This window comes from Haemaphysalis longicornis, unplaced genomic scaffold, assembly GCF_048455015.1.
Source record: "Haemaphysalis longicornis isolate Haplotype H1 unplaced genomic scaffold, Haemaphysalis longicornis Haplotype H1 scaffold_7, whole genome shotgun sequence".
Taxonomy (NCBI): domain Eukaryota; kingdom Metazoa; phylum Arthropoda; class Arachnida; order Ixodida; family Ixodidae; genus Haemaphysalis; species Haemaphysalis longicornis.
The window spans coordinates 154,578,188-154,593,495 of NW_027526422.1; the positions used below are offsets into that span (position 1 = coordinate 154,578,188).

The following is a 15,308-nucleotide window of genomic DNA, read 5'->3' on the forward strand; positions in this document are numbered from 1 at the left end:
TCAAGATCCTGGGCCTACATTTCCAGGCCAACACCAAGAGTGACGTCTCCTTGCAGCGCCTCAAAAACAGCATTAATCTAATCATACACATGATCAGGCGAGTTGCCACCAAGAAGCGAGGCCTAAAAGAATCCGGTACCTTTCGATTAATTGAAGCTTTTGTCCTCTCGAGAGTTACTTACGACAAACCCCTATCTCTTCTCGACAAGGAAGATATAGAGATGCTTTACATAATGATTACAAAGGTGGTTGAGCAGGCCATTGGTCTTCTAATGAGTGCGTCCACACTGAGGCTGCTTAGCACGGGCTCCACAACACGGTGGAAGAGCCGATAGAAGGCCATCTTTCTAACCAGAAGGTCCGACTCAGAACTGCGGTGGGTAACCGCATGCTTCACTAGATTGGCTGGGCAGCCCAAAATGTCACTCCGCTTGACGTACTCCTAGACTCTTGGCGACTAAAACTAAAGATGCTCCCTTTGCTTAGAAATATGAACCCCTCCAATGACGAGGGTCAACGAAACGCACGGGCTCAAGCGCTAAGCAGCACCCTCGGTGGGGCTCATGCAGTTATCTACACAGACGCCTCCAAACATCGAGGGAAGCAGTACGCCATCATCGTGGCTACCTCCAGAACCAACCTCCTTGCGTGTACCTCGCTTAGGACCCAACAAATGACGGCAGCACAAGAGGCAGCCATCACCTTGGCTCTCACTCAACCAGGGGTTCGGAGGGTAGTCACCGATTTCCAGCAAGCCTACTGGAATTACCAGTCGGGTTGGGTGTCCTGACCTGCACTGTGCGTGCTAAAAAACCACTCCCCAAACGGTTCCATTCAGCTCATCTGGACACCGCCTCACGCTTCAATGGAGGGCAACAAATACGCCCACCCAACAAGCCTGCGCTTTTACCTCCCGTGCTATGGAGCTACACGAGGACAGTCACCCGCTTGTCACGTCCAGGGAGATAATCCAGCATTATCGCCTTCTGAGACAGACCGTACCTTCGCCTTACCCTGACCTTTCCAGAGAACAACAAACTACCCTACGGCTCATACAATCCGGGCTTCTTTCCACAGCCAACGTGTCTTCACGTAATGCATCCGAATCGCTACGACGCTGAATGTAAATTTTTCTCAGAAGTAGGAATACTCCGCCCCGTAATCGGGGTGTGCGACTTTAGCCCTGAGCACCCTCCTCTCTTTCCGTCAACTACCCAACAAGAGCAATGGGAGATGCTGCTGTCCAGGCCCTCTCTACCTACCCAGCTTCAGCGGGTGGACAGAACACAGGCCGCGCGGACTGCATATGGGCCCCACAGAAGAAGGAATCACTCCCCAAGGCTGCACTCTGGGCCGTTCAGAAATCTGAACAGAAGTATTTCTTCCTCCTCCGTCTCAGCCGCAAGTCTCGTCGCCTCCGTCCGCGGCGCAGAGACGGAGAAGTCAGATCGTCTAACACCGGATGGGAGCTTACTTTGATTTTATAAAAACAAGTTTCCACTCTTGCTACACCAATACAAATCAACCAAACACCGTTCATGCATAATGCATTGATTAAACCTTACCAAGAATATCTCTTTGAAGTAATAAATGGTGTGGTTAAGTGCATTTCACTTGTCTCTGGTTTTGCTATTTCTAGAGCGATGTGAGTGATTTTAAGTGACGTCGCATGAGTAATCGTTATGGGTGCCGTTTACAGCTTTGCTTTCCAACCACATTCACGGGGTGGATTGGCGCGATTTTTTTTTGTTATGTCTGTGTCTTAAAGGGACTCTGAAACTTTTTTTTTTCAACGTTTTTTGAAATAATAAATGCTTGCCGAACGTAGTTCATCTGGGGAGTCACAACGTACTTAAGCCAGACATTACTGCTCTATGCAACCAGATAACTCAGAAACTTGCTCAAATTGTTGTTATCTTATTCCCAGTCTTGGCTTTCTTCAACAGCTGTAATCACATCATTACAGCGGTGTAGCGGCTATTGGGCGGCTTTCATTTAGTAGCAGCAATGAATACATTCGGTAGCCACATTAGAAGAACGCCGAAAAGCAAAGCAGAATTGGAAGGCGTATCTGCTGCGTCGAGCAAATCACACAGTGCCGCCCCTTGCTGCCGATATATAGCTTTTGCAGTGCGTCCAGACAGGAAAGGAAGAGTGACAGCGTATCTCGGAAGCGCTGATGAGTCCCTTTAAAGCCCCTTTTAGTGCAAAACGGGTTTCTCGAGGAAACTTGTGAAGCAGCTTCGGGAGGCTGGGTTTTTAAAACACCAATAATGTTGTTGACCCTCCGCCTCTGCAGACGTTGATCTCAGAGGTTGATTTCCTGCCTCAAATTTAAATTTGAATTTATTTCGGAACGTCCAGGCTCAGAGGGCGCAGCACACCGCCAGCGGGTTTTCACAGAACAAGCTGGAAGCAGAGTTTGCAATGCAGGGAAATGTAATAAAAGGGTGGGCTTAAGCGGCGGTTGTCCCTTCATTCTGCTAGTTGCGCAGTCTATCGGGTAAAAATTTCCTGGGTACCGATGTCCCTTTATGAAAAAGTAAGATTGGACTTACTATGAAGGTCGCGGGATAGTCCGAGTTCTATTCCGAGGACGACGATTTATGCCAGAGATACAAATGATCAAGAACTGTAAAATCTGCCGAATAAGGGATGTCGGAGCTAGCAATTTTAGGTTCTGGGATTATTTGTGAGCTAGCTGTATAGCGCGATAAAATGAATTTCCCTTAATGGAGGTGCAGCCTCCGTTTGATGGCATGGAGGATATTTGTGTCTTGCGAATGTGGATTCGGCTTATGTGGGTGCGGTAAAGGTTCATGAACATAGGTATGGCTTTCGTTCTCTTCGGGGGGAGGGGGGGGGGGGGAGTGGAGGGACGTGTAACAGCTACAGTCGGCGTCCATCTTAAAGGGGCCCTGCAACACTGTTTTCAACTTTTTTTAACATCTTAAATGCTTGCAGAATGTAGTCACCCAACGCACGCAGTACTTGAGATTAGGGGGTCGAAAGGTACCTCAGACGAAAAATACCGCTCTATGCTAATCAGATAACTTTTAAATTCCCTCAAAAGATAGCTCTCTTTTCCGGTCTTGAGTTCTTCGACGGCTCGAATAACGTCACGAAGGCCATGTAGCGGCTGTTGGCCGGTTTTTCTTCAGTTGCAACAATGAACGCTTTTCGATAGCAGCTTTAAAAAAATGACATAAAAACAAAGCAGAAATCGAAGGCGCTTCGCTCTCGCTATCCTTCCCCACATCTTCTGGGTGTGCCCTAAAGATCCATTTCTCCTAGTTTCCTCTGATGAGCAGTGGGAGGAGGCGCTCGGGAGCTCAGACCTAGAGGTACAAACCTCCTTGCTCACCAGAGCTGCCGATGTCGCCGCCCGGCACAAGCCAGCGGCCACAACCGCGTCCTGAGCCACATAAAGCTCAATAAAAATGTTTTTTCTCTCTCTCTCGCGTGCGACGAGCAAATCACGCAGTGCCGCTCTGGGCTAGCGATAACTATAGCTTTCGCAGTGCTTCCAGACGCGATGGAAAGAGTGAAAGCGCTTATACAAAGTGTTGCAGGATCCCTTTAAGTCGGCCTCTATACGTCGGAAGTAGTTCAGGCAAGCGAGCAAACCTGTTAGTTGTTTTGGTGGATAAGAAGTTGCAGCTGCCTTCTCTAACGATACACAAAATGCGCGACCACCTTCGACTTCGAAAAACCGCTGCCAAAAAGCCTGCCAGAAAGAAATACATAACCCCTTGCTTTGTTTATGATTGTAGTGTGTCACTCATAAAAAAAACATTTTTTTCGTGTATTAAAGGCACCCGCCCTGCAGAAGATACCAGAAGCCGATCGTAAAAATGAATTGTTTTACTAGCTTTGTTAAAAGCGCATTGTAACAATACCACTCTGATAGGGACGTGCCAATGCCGTTCGGAAGGGCGGTAGAGGCGACATTCAGCAGCAGAGAAGAAATGCAACTGTTAATATTAGTGTTATTAGAATACCGGTGTTACCCCTCACACACTTTTTCCAGATTTCGTGGTCCCTCCACAACTTTCAAGCTTTTTCCGCAAGGGCATGCGATTTGGTGGGTGACGATTTTCGCTTATGAAATTAATACAAAATTTGATGCGTGAACGGGCCGCCTGTTCCACGTAGGGAAAGTACTTTCTGGGCAATTTAGATTGGCATGCTCACATTGAGGCGACTATAGAGAATGGATTTCGGTGTTAACGAAATTAACTGAGATGTGTTCAATCATATATGGAATCGATTACTGTTTTTGAGGCTTCTAAACTGTGGTACACAGTCTATGCCGCAGGTCTTGGTGTTTGCGTTCTGGAAGGCAGCAAATTTTGAATACCTCATTGTGGGCCCTCGTGGTGGCGTTTTTAACCCTGATTATGCGGGGGCGCAAAAAATGGCGCTGAACATATCTTTAAATTCAAGTCTCCCATTAAAACCTATATTTGATAATTATGGCGTTGTGTTGTATCTGAGGACTAGAGAATAATTTGCGCCATCCGCAATATTTTAGAGCGCACTAAACAGAGCTTTGTTGAGGGCGGAGTAGGCAAACGGTGTATGGCAGGTCAAAAGCTCGGTAGAAAAATACTAATGCGGCCCCTTCTGTTCAGCCAAAACGTTTCCCCGCATTGTATCCACCACACTGGGACGCCAACGTCACTATGGGGGTAGTCAATGACATACGGCTCTATCACAAAAAAGCTACAGAAAAGAGAAAAATGAGTACGTGCACTTAGGCTTCCTTCCATGATGCCGCAATGGGCCAGCTTCACGTAACGTTGAATTTTGAAATTAAGGATCGGCGTGGGTATGTAGAAGTCTTCAAAAATGAAAATTAGTAAATCGGCCGTGAGCTTTAGACGGCTGCTGTCAGATGTGCAGAAGCAAAACTGTGGGCTTGCATTTAGACCTTGCAACCAGCCATAGTAGAAGCTGTGACTTGCAAAATGGTTGAAATAAGTGAACTCACGGATCATTTCCAACCATCCTGCTTTCATAAGCTCACGGTCATGATTTTTTTACATCAGCTGTCATTGGCCAGAACATTTTTAAGTGCGAATGCACTTCTTAAGCGACCCTGAACCTGCGTCCACCGGCGATGTCCGCGCACGTGGAGATGGGCGCGCGCAGCCTGGCCGCTGACATGGCACATACCCACGCGGGGGATTGGCCAGGAATCTTCTCGTCTTCCTTGGCAACGGGGGGAGATGGGCACGCGCTGCCTGGCCGCTGACATGGCACATACCCACGTGGGGGATTGGCCAAGAATCGGGCGTGAGAAGGGCTAATGCACCTGCTTAAAGGAGTACTGACACGAAATTTCAAAGCTGAGATCCGCTCTAGCAATCAAGTACAACGACAACACAAATAGGTGTCTGTGAATAAATGCATCTTTCTTTCTTTGTAGTTGTGGTGTGTGTGTGATCTCTCTTTCGCGAACATTACCGAACCGCGCAAATTCAACTCGTGCATTCGCACTTTCACATTCTTCCCCTCGGGGAAATGCGGGGAATTTTTTCCTTTAGTATGAATGTGTGACTTCACGAGTTCATATGGTCATGGCATACCCACATGTAAACTGGTGATTCAGCTGTGAGCCTCTGATGGGTCCCGCCATCGTTACGGGCCAATCCACCTAACGCAGGCAGAGCCAATGAATTTACAAACTCTGTCAACGCTAGTAGGCCTCGCTGATCTGGGAGGAGAGAAGATACATGCTAGTTTTACAAATTGAGAGCTGGAGGATGGCCGCCTCAGTCGAAGTAGCCGCGGACGCCATTAACAGCAGCATGTTTACGCTTGAGCTTGGTCCGGTGGCGTTCACATAATAATACCAAGAAAAAAAAATCGCGCCAATCCACCCCGTGAATGTGGTTGGAAAGCAAAGCTGTAAACGGCACCCATAACGATTACTCATGCGACGTCACTTAAAATCACTCACATCGCTCTAGAAATAGCAAAACCAGAGACAAGTGAAATGCACTTAACCACACCATTTATTACTTCAAAGAGATATTCTTGGTAAGGTTTAATCAATGCATTATGCATGAACGGTGTTTGGTTGATTTGTATTGGTGTAGCAAGAGTGGAAACTTGTTTTTATAAAATCAAAGTAAGCTCCCATCCGGTGTTAGACGATCTGACTTCTCCGTCTCTGCGCCGCGGACGGAGGCGACGAGACTTGCGGCTGAGACGGAGGAGGAAGAAATACTTCTGTTCAGATTTCTGAACGGCCCAGAGTGCAGCCTTGGGGAGTGATTCCTTCTTCTGTGGGGCCCATATGCAGTCCGCGCGGCCTGTGTTCTGTCCACCCGCTGAAGCTGGGTAGGTAGAGAGGGCCTGGACAGCAGCATCTCCCATTGCTCTTGTTGGGTAGTTGACGGAAAGAGAGGAGGGTGCTCAGGGCTAAAGTCGCACACCCCGATTACGGGGCGGAGTATTCCTACTTCTGAGAAAAATTTACATTCAGCGTCGTAGCGATTCGGATGCATTACGTGAAGACACGTTGGCTGTGGAAAGAAGCCCGGATTGTATGAGCCGTAGGGTAGTTTGTTGTTCTCTGGAAAGGTCAGGGTAAGGCGAAGGTACGGTCTGTCTCAGAAGGCGATAATGCTGGATTATCTCCCTGGACGTGACAAGCGGGTGACTGTCCTCGTGTAGCTCCATAGCACGGGAGGTAAAAGCGCAGGCTTGTTGGGTGGGCGTATTTGTTGCCCTCCATTGAAGCGTGAGGCGGTGTCCAGATGAGCTGAATGGAACCGTTTGGGGAGTGGTTTTTTAGCACGCACAGTGCAGGTCAGGACACCCAACCCGACTGGTAATTCCAGTAGGCTTGCTGGAAATCGGTGACTACCCTCCGAACCCCTGGTTGAGTGAGAGCCAAGGTGATGGCTGCCTCTTGTGCTGCCGTCATTTGTTGGGTCCTAAGCGAGGTACACGCAAGGAGGTTGGTTCTGGAGGTAGCCACGATGATGGCGTACTGCTTCCCTCGATGTTTGGAGGCGTCTGTGTAGATAACTGCATGAGCCCCACCGAGGGTGCTGCTTAGCGCTTGAGCCCGTGCGTTTCGTTGACCCTCGTCATTGGAGGGGTTCATATTTCTAAGCAAAGGGAGCATCTTTAGTTTTAGTCGCCAAGAGTCTAGGAGTACGTCAAGCGGAGTGACATTTTGGGCTGCCCAGCCAATCTAGTGAAGCATGCGGTTACCCACCGCAGTTCTGAGTCGGACCTTCTGGTTAGAAAGATGGCCTTCTATCGGCTCTTCCACCGTGTTGTGGAGCCCGTGCTAAGCAGCCTCAGTGTGGACGCACTCATTAGAAGACCAATGGCCTGCTCAACCACCTTTGTAATCATTATGTAAAGCATCTCTATATCTTCCTTGTCGAGAAGAGATAGGGGTTTGTCGTAAGTAACTCTCGAGAGGACAAAAGCTTCAATTAATCGAAAGGTACCGGATTCTTTTAGGCCTCGCTTCTTGGTGGCAACTCGCCTGATCATGTGTATGATTAGATTAATGCTGTTTTTGAGGCGCTGCAAGGAGACGTCACTCTTGGTGTTGGCCTGGAAATGTAGGCCCAGGATCTTGATGCTTAGGTTTGGAGTGATGGCCTGGTCATCAAGGAGTATTTGAATGTATTCCTTGATTTGGCGTGAAGGCGGACGACAAGGAGCTGTGATTTTTTACGTAAACACTGGAGGCCACAGGCTTTAGCACATTGGCGTACTAAAAATGAGATTACATGGATTGGTGTGAGCTTCCTTTAATTTTTGTAACTCTTAGCACATGAGCAAGGTGCGCACAGGGCCGCTAGCCGGGCGTGAGTGGTCGTGTGACGCTTTCACGTCGCATTCAGCGAGAAGGCAGGGGGTAAACCCGTAGATGTGCTTGGTGAGTACACCATTTGTCTTCCCATGTTCGCGTGGGCTCGTAGCTGATTTTTTCCGCTTTCTCTTTCAGTGATTGCACCTGCCCCCGCCAGTAGGGCTCACTGTCGCGATAGTATTCCAGAGGGGTTCCCAAGTACTTTACTGGGGTGGTTACCCAAGCTACATTAGCAAAGATCGCTGGCGTTGACCTCCATTCACCGTGCCAAAACCCCAGGCATTTTCCCCAATTTACCAGACTCCCCGTGACCTCCCCAAAATGCTTCACTGTTTCCACGGCGAACATCACGCTTTCTTTGTTCGAGCAAACAACGGCAATGTCGTCAGCATAGGCGAGAAGTTTGACCTCTGTCTCCTGTAATTTAAATCCGCTTATTTTAGCATTATGAATGATGCTGAGGCACAGCGCTTCTATGTATACACAAAACAATAAAGGACTTAGGGGGCAACCCTGGCGCACCGAACGCTGCACCTCGATGACCGCTCCCAATTCCTTATTCACTATCAACCGTATAGTGCAGTTCCGGTACGCCATCGCCACACCCCGTACAATGACAGAGTCTTCCCAGTGCCACTGTATAGAGCTCTGTACAGCAATGGTCCAGGACAAGATGTGTTAAAAAGAGTCAAGCGAATGGAAGTGTCACCTGGGGCAAAGACTTTCTTTTTTAAATTGCACACGGGTACACTTTCAGTCGCTACTTGGATGAATGAAAGGGGGCTCTCGGTTCCATGGGGAACCGACTGCCCCATTTGCAAACAACCCGAAACTGTGGAGCATGTTTTTCTTCATTGTTGGGCCGCAGTGTTCCTTTGGGATGTCCTCCAACGGTCACTCCAGAAAGATTTTCCACTTAGTCCACACGGTATTCGTTTTTTGTGCATTGATAGAGAGGATGGTGTACCATTTGACAGTGTCATGTTGTTAGGTCTGCACAGCATTTGGCGTTCTCGCATGGCTTGGCTGCATTGCGATGTCGACGCGCGACCAACGAGACAGTATTTTAGGGAAAGTGTGTCACAGTTTGTTGAAGTTCAGAGAGCGAAGAACTCTCCGCCAGAGTGGTTGTCAAAAATTGAACCCCTTACTACGCTTAGGGAATTTTAAATGACAACACTGGCCCTGGGGGGCATGGCGGCATTACTGTGATTTTTTTCTTTGTCATTGTACCTGGTACCTTGTGTTGCTGTCCGAGATGGGCAATAAAGAAAAAAAAAAAAAAGCTCGTAGCTGAATCGGTAAGACAGCGGGCTCTCGCTTTGTTAGTCTATTAGTTCCAGGTTCGATTCCGGGCGGTGCCCGTAAATTCTTTTATTTGTTCCCTGGAGTTTTCTGGTGACACCAACGGTCGCGAAAGAACCCTTGGGGGGTAGAGGTAGAAAGCTTTGCTTTAAAAGTTGCAGATGACGGCTACGCTTAGGTCTTACGATGTACGACGCGATAGTGTTACTTAGACGTCGACGAAGTGTTTTGAAACGGAGTTGCTGCGTTTGCAACACATGCTTTCCAGGCACCAATGTTCAGTGCAAAGAGCGAAACTAGCGGCAACGATTTTTAGCTGCCGTGGCACAGGAAGAACAGGGGCCACTTGCGCTTGTGTAACCGAAGAATTCGGCGTGAAAATTTGCGTCCACAAGGTCCACTTTTTAGCATTTTTTTCTGTCACGAATGGAGGCACAGAGAAGTCTTTTATTGTGTAAGACGTGGTTAGAGTTTCGAAAAAGTAGGTAAACAGATGGTGAGGGGCCCATTGCTTGTGCCCGTACTAAAAGGCCCCAGGCTCTCTCTGAATAAATAGTGACTAGGTGGTCAGAGATGCTTCCCATGTTTTGACAGAAGTGGAACATGTAATGTTTCACTTGTATTGTGTGTGCATATGTTTCAATATCACCACGTTGCGGAGAAGAAATTGTAAGCTTTCTCGTACATAGCAGTGTTATATAGTATTGTCGGGAATTTCCTACAAAATATCTTTGCCCGTCTAGATTTGTCGGTATATGTGTTGGTTCGGAACCTGCGCCGCGCTTGCAATTATTCCACGATGACACCCAATTTGGCCCGGGGAAGGATAATGCGTGTTGGCCTGCTTTTTGTCAGCTATAGCGTAACCTTCCCGACTCTCATGTCCGGGTGTCCATGTGATGTGAACTGTCATAGTTGTTGACGAAAGAATGTTTTTCAAGCGTTTGGGTGTTCTGCTTGCAGGAACAACTCTTTTGATTGTGCGTTATGACGCTTAAGCTTATATTTTGTAGTTCTGATAGGGGAGGCGCTGACCTATTTGGTGATAGTGAGAAGTGGGAGGGTGCGGGCTGCCCTATATGCTGCCCCCGTGATTGTGGTTATTTACTTCATTCCGTGCAGGTAAATTTCTGGAAAAGCAGGCGTGATGAGTGGCTGCATAAGTGTTGCCCTTTCTATCTGCCTCTTTCTAGATCTTTTTTTGTTTGGGGTATTACAATTTGGTCCAGATCGGTAAATATCTTCCATTCTTCTTGATTGTGAGATCACTTCTGCCCTTCTCTGCAGTGCCATGCCAATGATGTTTACGTGACCGTCCTCTCGGACGATATCCTGGCCGATTTGGAGGGGTTTTCTTAAATTGTCCTTGTGGTGTCATCCATCGTTTTTCGCACAGAGCTTGCACCGGTGAGAGTGCGGCGAGAAATTTAAAAAGTAATCTAAAATTCGCCTCTTTCACGCCCTGTTCCCGGTTTTATTTCTTAGTAACATACATTTTAGATAGTTTGTGGTGTCAATATAGGCCTTCCTTGCTTTTTCACAGCTTGGCGTCAATATTTCGCCAATCTTTCGCCAATATTTAACGCTTTGTTAGTCAGGTGACACAGTGTTGGCGCCGCATCAGTTTCGTTGGCAGCTTTGGGGTGATGGAGTATGTCGCAGCAGTGGCTGGGCGCAGTATCTGCCGAGGAGGCGACTACCGAAACGGAGTACAACACACCTTACTGCACAGGCGCAGCCCCCGCAGAAATCACGTATCGTTTCTTTCATCCCCGCTGCAGTATTATTGTCCTCCTTTCCACATTCCAGTTTCCGCCGTACTCAATGTTCGGGTGAGCGCTCGTGTCTTGCTGCACCAGTAGTAGTTTTCGGTTAGCAGTGGTGACGTACTTGCGCGGACGCTTGATGAGCACGGCTGATAGTGGACGGTTAGCAGGCACTTTGAAATGAAAAAATGAGCCTAATAACGCTATCCGTTAAAAACTCTCCTAGACCTTCGAAAACACTTCGCCCAGGATTCGTGGCGTGTTCTGTTGCGGGCTCTTCTCCTCGCCAGTTCACATGCGTTCTCGCCCAAAGCAGGGAGCCCAGACGCCGAGTTCGCGAAGCCGGTTGCCGCGGGTTCTAGCACGTGCGGTCCGTTTTGAGTACGATGTGGAAGCCTGCGGACAAAGCGGGCCTGCCAGTCATGCAGAACATCCAGCGGCAAGTTCGCAAATCCGCGTGACGTGCAACAGCCGGGTTACTGACGAAGGGAGAGGGGCCGCCAGCTCTGCTGTTTCTCCAGCCATGCACCACTGGTGAAAGCTGCGCCAATTTCTTTTCTGAATTAGACAAATCAAGCTCGCGAATAAAGAAAGTGCCATACATGCAGGTTCAATCTCTCCTCGAAGTGGATTTATTTCTCGGTGGTACGGTTTTGACTGGAGTATATGACACGTTAGGTGAAGGCCGGCACATTATTCGAAAAGCTGATGGCATCATGGTCCATATGGAGCCGAAGTATACCCGTAAAAGTTCAACGGTTCAATACAGGTCAGTTTTACCGACGTTGCAATAGGAAGCCCTTCACATCACTGTGTTAGTTTGTTATTGCGAATTTAATGGCGGATAGCAGATTGTTTATCCCCAGCGTATTTTTCTTACACACATTGCTGTTTTTTGGAAGGTACTGCACAAAGGTACTCACTAGAAGGTACTCCACAAATTGCAGACGCAAAATCACCGGAAGCCTGGAATAGGTCTCACAAACTGTACACCAAGCATGAATATACGCGAAGGAATGGGAATTTGCATTCTTTCCCGTTGAAGGTACTGGTGGCACCGGGCGATTTGTCATTAGAAGAAAATGCTGCTGCGGTGATACAGAAAACAGTGGATCACTTCGGGCAAATCGACATTCTGGTAAGCGGAATTTTTTTATATTGCAAAGCTTTCTCACAGTGCACACAGGTGCACAGGCGCACTGAAGAGTCAAAGTGCCAGCTACGCAGCGCAAAGTATCAGGCGTCTTCCCAGATGTGATGCAAAAGTTAACAGATGAAAGCCCTTCCCCTAGCATGTTGGCTCTTTCTCAGCTTGCTTGTATGCGCGGGTGGTTTCGTAGCAGTATACGAACTGAAGGATATGTGAAGGGGGATTTAGAGAACTAGTCCGCTCTGGCACTTCCCGCTAACGGTTACGAACGCGCCCCGCCGTCGCATCTTTCTTTTTGGGGGCAGGCTGGTTTCTTCGTGCATTGAAATATTTCCGAGAGATCGGCACTAAGTATACCCCAGCGGCAGGTAGTGGTGGCGAACAGGAAGTTGAGCTTTTATCAGGAAGAGATCTGAACCTACGTCAATGGTTATACTACATCGTTCTTTGGGTAGAATTAGGCAGAGAAAAGTGTGAGCAAATGATTGTAAGCGAAGCCTAGAAGTGATGACCCTATGCCCGATCGCAGTGACTATCAGGCCACAGGACATCCTTCCTCATGCAACAACACCTCACCCAACGCGATCGTTTATTGGAACTCTATACACGCACAACACCGTTTGCCTTGATCTTTTTTTGGCTATTTGTGTAAAAAAGAGAAAACCATCCTGGTAAGCGAGGAGTACAAATAAGAAAACATTCGTTTCTTAGTAACCAAATCAAGCTGTAACATTAAATTCTTGAATACCGCGTCTAAATTAAATAAACCCAGACAATTTCTACGTGAAGGAACCACAAAAGGAATCACATACAGGTGTGATTTGATATCCCCATGAAATCAGCAAATGTAAATCTACAGAATCGCCGGAAGTATAACGCATACAATTATCACTTAGCACGAAACGGGCACACGCATTCACAGTTATCTCTTGCATTTCAAACTCCCTCCGATATGCGGATTGAAAGCGCATTCGATTCTACGTCAGGCACCCTTGACGCTTCAATAATTTTCTGTGTAGTCTATGTTCTGAAGATGTGATTAGTCTGGTTTCCTTGAACTTGGGAGTGAATGCACAATTGCATAATAGCAAGCGAGATTCAGAGTAATTGCCTTGTGCTCATGTGAACATGTACTCCCGAAGCCGTTCCCTGAGAGAGCCTGCCTAGGCTTTGATACGTATTTAAAGAACCCCTTAAACTAAACTAAAGCGATTGGAATTATTCCCTCACTTGACCCATGTGTCTGCCCCTGTACGTCCTCTCAGTCTTTTCAAACCACCAGCATTGCCCCAACAAGAGTTCTTGAATTTTAGAACAGCCTAGTGGTTGATATATTCCCGCAGCATTTCTTGTGCTGTGGGATAAAAATGTCATAGAAAATACTACAAAGTAAGCAACCATTGTTTTGCTTCGAAAGAACCGCCAAGTGTTTGTTAACACGCAGGGAAATTAAATGAAGTATTTGCCTGATTGTCAAACTCAACATTCAGTGCTTCGTGTTTGCAATATTTCTAAACATTTGTAAATAGTGAACGGTAACCACAAAACGAAAAAAACAGAACGTGGGATGTGAAGTCTTAAACGTTGCCAACTTTTTTACATACCGTCATGTCGTTTTTTTTTTCTTCCGCAGTATCGCGCGTTTCAAATCTTTCTGTAGTGTGCGATTCTGAGTCACAGACGTTTTGAACCAGATTCGTTGCTTATTATTGTGTTCAAAACGTTCCCAGGTGAACAACGCTGGAATTTACCTCCCAGGATCACTTGAGGAAGGTTCTTTAGAAAACTACGATGAGCTGATGACAACCAATCTGCGAGCGCCACTACACATGCTCAAATATGCCCTGCCGTGCTTGCGAAAAACAAAAGGTACATTGATCTTCTTCGTCTACAACAGTCTTAGCGTATAAAACTACCTGAACAGAATTTCACTTTGTTCTTTTAACCGATTGATTTATTGTGGAGTTTAACATGCCGAAGCAACACGTGGGCAATGAGACGCGCCGTAGTGGAGCGCTGAAATCTTGACACACGGGTGTATTCGTTTTTCGCCTTCGTCAGAAAAGCATTCACCGCGGCATGGATCGAACCTGCGTCCGTGACACAGAAGCACAACGCCACAGAAGCACAACGCCATCAGATAGCACAACGCCAATCTGTGCTATCTGATAGACGCATTTTTCAAGGTTGCATAATCATTGCTGCTGAAATAAGGCGATGAGAAAGTTCCAAAATTACGCAGTTTATGATGTGAGTATTTTTTACCTATAAGCATTAGCTTCATGGGTTATACCATAACAAAAAAGATTTGGCACAAAGCTATTAAATCCTGATGTGTGCTGCTATATTGGGCACTAAGCTTTTCTGAGTTCCATGCTATCCCACATAAGTAGCACAGGAGCAATTAGGAACCAGAATCGGTCACACATTACACCGCAGGCAAAAGGCAGTCTCCCCTAAATAAACGCCCGAACAGGCAGATATGCTCGGATTGAGGAAGGTTGAAATTTCGGTAATTTGCTGTCCATTGCAGAACTGATATAAATAAAAAGGCCTTTAAGGAAGTAGGAACTCGTAAACCTGTGGAAAAAAAACGTGAGTTAACTCATAAGAAGTTACCCAAGTTTGTTGAGGCAACGAGAAATGAGAATGGACGAAGCTTTCGCCACGCATAAACAAACGTGCGAGGAGCACTTCTACTAATCTGAATGTACCCATTGTCCGCCGGACGTACTCAACCATTTTAATGTGTTTCCAAATGGTGTGCGCGCCAAAGTCAGATTTGTATTGACGCCGAAGGGCCCGTAGTACACAGCGCGAACGGATAAAACCGCATTTTAGTAGCCAAGATAAGTTAACTCCAGTGACTTTTGACCAAATATTTCGGAAAAGCGTTAAATAAACTGTTATAGCAACGAAATCTTCGCTATCACAGAAGCAAAATCGGCAGATCAATATTTATTGTTTGAAAGATATTGCATACCTACTAGAGGCTCATGCAAAATGGGGAAAGTAAATAAAAACACGGGGTGAAAAAATTGGATAAAGCGAAAATTATTACCCAGTGCGCGCATAAGAAAAGTACTGAACGCGAATGAAATGTGAAACGCAAGACAACCGACAAACCACCACACAGGGTATACAATTACGTGCACACAAAAAGCGCATTTTAAAGGGAGCATGAAATGTTTGGAGCGCAGATCTGGAGCGCCCGCTCCGGACTGTAATTTCGCGTCGCCCT

General features: G+C 47.1%; 1 protein-coding gene across 1 annotated transcript in view; it reads left to right on the forward strand.

The window, feature by feature from the left end:
* Window positions 1-15,308, forward strand: part of LOC144147156 (meso-2,3-butanediol dehydrogenase-like) — a 36,742-nt gene that overhangs the window by 4,389 nt on the left and 17,045 nt on the right. Inside the window, exons 4-5 of the mRNA XM_077679229.1 lie at window positions 11,963-12,055; window positions 13,798-13,936. Coding sequence (XP_077535355.1) covers window positions 11,963-12,055; window positions 13,798-13,936 — 232 coding nt within the window. The remainder of the gene's footprint in view (window positions 1-11,962; window positions 12,056-13,797; window positions 13,937-15,308) is intronic.